This window comes from Hibiscus syriacus, unplaced genomic scaffold (genome assembly GCF_006381635.1).
Source record: "Hibiscus syriacus cultivar Baekdansim isolate YM2019G1 unplaced genomic scaffold, ASM638163v2 tig00109948_pilon, whole genome shotgun sequence".
Taxonomy (NCBI): domain Eukaryota; kingdom Viridiplantae; phylum Streptophyta; class Magnoliopsida; order Malvales; family Malvaceae; genus Hibiscus; species Hibiscus syriacus.
In genome coordinates this window covers 727,582-731,538 of record NW_024062536.1, presented here as the reverse complement: position 1 = coordinate 731,538, position 3,957 = coordinate 727,582, and the positions used below count along the sequence as shown (strand labels likewise).

Here is a 3,957-nt window from a genome sequence, read left to right as displayed (position 1 = left end):
AAAAAAACACCCACCTAATAATTGTATGTTTAATCATTAATATAATATTTTTTAATAATATAAGTTTATTTAAAAATAATAATTTGAAAATGATAAATAAGTACCCGTAAATCCGGATACCAATAATATCCGAGTCGGACACTGGCTAAAAAAGCAAATACCCGAAGATCCGGTACCCGGAACTTGGGTACCCAAATTTGAATACCCCTATAAACACAAGTTGCTTTTGTGCGAGTTGTGGTTTGGGATCACCCTCGCCTGTCCTTGATGTATCCACTATCCGATTCGTTACTTTTTTTCCTCCCCTCGCCAGTGTCTTGATTCTCATTGACTATCCCTGATTTTACATGGGAAGGAAGAAGTATTTTTTATGACGAGCCTTGTTGCATATTATTAGTGGAGCACTCATATGGTAAACGAATTAATTGTAATTAGAGCAGACCAATGGAGAAGCATGTTGTCCTTTCAGTTGCCTTAATTTTCTTCGCTTCCTGGTTTAGGGATCTTTGCTTAGTGGATTCTTTTAACCTGGTTTTCTCGCCTCTGAGTGGGCTGTGGGCTCCTAGTTGTGGACTTCGGCCTATTTTAAAGTTCCGTGTATATATTGTTAATGATTACAAATTATAATAGATATTAATAAAAGATACTTTAAAGAAAAAGGGAAAACTTCGACGTCATTTATTTTCCGGTTTAAGCGAGTGATAAACTTTGTTTTTTGGTTACCCAAATTAGCTATTCAAAGGGCAAAAGATGGGAATGAAGAAACCGAAAGGTCCAAAAACACTAGCTTTTCAAAGAAATCTCCTTGTCGAAGATCCAACTAAACTTCACCCCGTGAGGTCCAATCTTCTTAGCCCTCTCTTCAGCCCTCTCTTGTAGCTTCCTAATCCTCGGCGCTAACCCACACACGAATCCTGCCCTCTCCTCCCTTCACCGCTCAACCCCTCCCTCTTCTCCAACCCCCACCGTTGGATCAGCGCCTCTAATATGTCAGCATAATCGTCCGCCGTGTACACTCCCAACCGCTGCGCCACCGCCGAGAAGTGCTCAAACAGCTTCCGGTCTTGGCCGTCGAACATCAAGTGAGCCGGCATTGTTATCTTCTTCTTCATCATATCGGCGATAGCTAGCATTGCACCCGTGGGGTCTACTTGGAGCAGCTTCTCCACGATCTTACAGTAAGCCAGCTCGTGCCGCTTTTCGTCCGCTGCGATGGTGCCACAGATGCGTGCCAGGACTGGGTCCCCGCCTTCCTTGGCCAACCGAGCCGTGTTACCGTGGGATACGAACGTCGCTCGCTCTTGGAACGACGTGTACACGAATCCCAAGTATGGATTGTTCTCGGTTCCAGGATCCTGTTGAAACAAAACCAATTCTACCCTTTTTCACTCACAAATAACGTCTAAGAATACCATATCATAACATCGGAAAAGTGACGAGGAACTGACCATGCCGGATCCGATTAAGTACTGCACGGTCCTCTCTATCATAAGCATGTCAACCCTCCCGGACAGATACAAAAAAGTCTTCAATAAATCACCGTGCCTATTCTCCTCGGCAGTCCAAGCCCGAGTCCAGATGGCCCAGGGGCTAGAGCTCGCCCCCGTCTCATCGCGCACTCCATCGAGCGTATTGATCATGGTCTGGTACGTTGGCAAGGCTTCCTCTGTGATCATATCCCCCACCAGCACCACAAAGTACTCGTCGGGAAGATCCGCCGTGCGTTCTCTCAGGGCCTTCACTTGCTCGTTGAACTCTTCCACCGGCAATGAAGGGTCCGGTAAAAAGCTCTGGGGTTGCCAACACTCTTTCACCGGTTTCAGCAGTGGTAGCACATTTTGGGTCGCCCAGCTTTCTAGTGACTTGAAAATTTCTTGCTTTTCCGGTGGCATTGAGTGGGTTTTTTGAGGTTTTTGAGGAGCTGCCGCCACGGCGGAAATTGGGGAGAATCTGACAGTGGAGGTTGGTGGAGGAATGCGGCGGCAGTGGACACCTGGCATCCATGGCAGAGTTTTGTTAGAAACTAGACTGTGTGTGAATTGCATTTTGGCACTCTGGTTTACTCTGTCAAGAATTTGTTATTCAACTTTGGCAAGCGATACCTTAACATATATAGGTACAAAGAATGACTATTTGACCCTGAGTTTTACAATGATTACAGGGGTGCCATTTTAAAAAAATAAAAACATAATGTCCACTTAACTTGTGGAATTAATTTGTACAAAAGTAGATTTAGCAACTTTGTGGAATTTTGAGTTGTTTTTTTATCTCTTAACTTGTGGAATTGGTTTTATATGAGAGTAGATGACCAAATTTGCATCTTTTTTCTTTGTAGGAAGAAAGATTTGTATGCAGTACATAGTCCAATGTTGTCATTAAAGAACCCACACTATTAACATTCAATCCAACAGTGGAAGCATGTCAGAATGCTCAAATAAAGAGATTATTTTTTAATTATTAAAAAGTTGTAAAAATAATATTTAATTAAAAAGGGGTGTAATGGTAATTTAGGGGAAGTGAAACAACCGTTGAGAAGGGAGAGTAAAGGAAAACAAGGGGTGCAGTGGTTTTAGAGGAGAGGGAGAGGGGAGAGGGAAGGGGTATTAGTAACGTATATGTGTTTCTGTGGGTTTGGAGAGGTTTGTGGGCGAGATCTTGAAAAGTGTAACTGAGAGGCCAGGGTAATGCCATTTGTAATTAAAAATCCTTAATCCTAAAATGATTATTCTTTGAATCAGCTTATAGGCGTTAGCTTTCATAGTTAAAGTTTATTAATGAATCATATTTTGTAATTTAAAATTTGATTTGAATTTTTTTAAGTCGATTCGAGTTATTCGAGTTCTGTTTAAATTTAATTATAATAATATAATAGTATGATATTAATTGATTACAATTTAAGCATATTTCTATAACCATATAAAAACATATATATTTCTTAATATGTGATATATATATATATATATATATATATATATATATAGTGAAGGAATTCAACTCAAACTTAAAATTTAATTTATTAATTATTAAACAAGTTACTATTTGAGTTATTCGAGTTCTATATTATAACTTCACTTGAATTTGATTTTTTTAGTCGAGTCTAATTTATAAAATTACAAATTAAAATTAATTGAGTTGAGTCAAGCTGAATCAAAAAGATCATTTTTTTCGAGCTGAATCGAATTTTACTCACTCCTAACGGGTTATATATTACTAATCTAATACAAACACATACACCATTGGATGTTAAACGGCCTCTCTCTATATTAATGAAAAGGATTTGCCTTCCAACGTTGTACTTAATTTCGGTCAACACAATTCATCAACCACATTGGTTTCTTCATGGCTATATTCCATTCTGATCTGATTTTTTTATTGTTCATGCGTTATTAAAAAATCGTTAAACTACATTAAATATCATTGAACTTTAGGTGTTGTATAATTTATACTATTAAACTTTCAATTTTGTTAATTATAACATGAAACATTGATTTTTGTTTCAATTATTCCAATGGCCCGCTAAAATTTAACAGCACGATGACATGAACATATATTTATATCAATGTGACGACATAGACAAAACGATGTTATTTTGAAAACGATTAACGATGCCCAGAATAACGTAGTTTTGGACATTAAACTTTAAGATATATCAATTTTGTCACTAAACTTTCAAACAATTTAATTTTTTGACATTATAATTTTTGAACCGTCGTGGCTTCTAGTCACAGCTCGTCACTATGGCAAAAGGGGAGACATCCCCACATGATAGTACAGTAGAGACATCTCATGCTATGACAACACAACGAAGGATAAAAAGAAATATACCTTGAGACTTGCTTAAGCGGAGGTATCAAAACCCCAAAACTTGCATGTATTATTTGTTCAAAAAAATACATGTTACTCTAAAAGAATGATTTTCTAAGTACCTGGGCTAGGAGTACATTGACATTTTCTTGC

The 3,957-nt window shown here is 38.2% G+C and overlaps 1 protein-coding gene across 1 annotated transcript; it reads right to left on the bottom strand.

The window, feature by feature from the left end:
- Nucleotides 1-768: 768 nt before the first annotated feature.
- LOC120210984 (stearoyl-[acyl-carrier-protein] 9-desaturase 6, chloroplastic-like) lies at nucleotides 769-2,058 on the bottom strand. Its single transcript, XM_039209622.1, is given in 3 exon segments — nucleotides 769-911; nucleotides 914-1,355; nucleotides 1,449-2,058. Coding segments are annotated over 3 exon segments (1,167 nt in total). The 5' UTR covers nucleotides 2,046-2,058; the 3' UTR covers nucleotides 769-783.
- Between the last annotated feature and the right edge of the window lie 1,899 nt (nucleotides 2,059-3,957).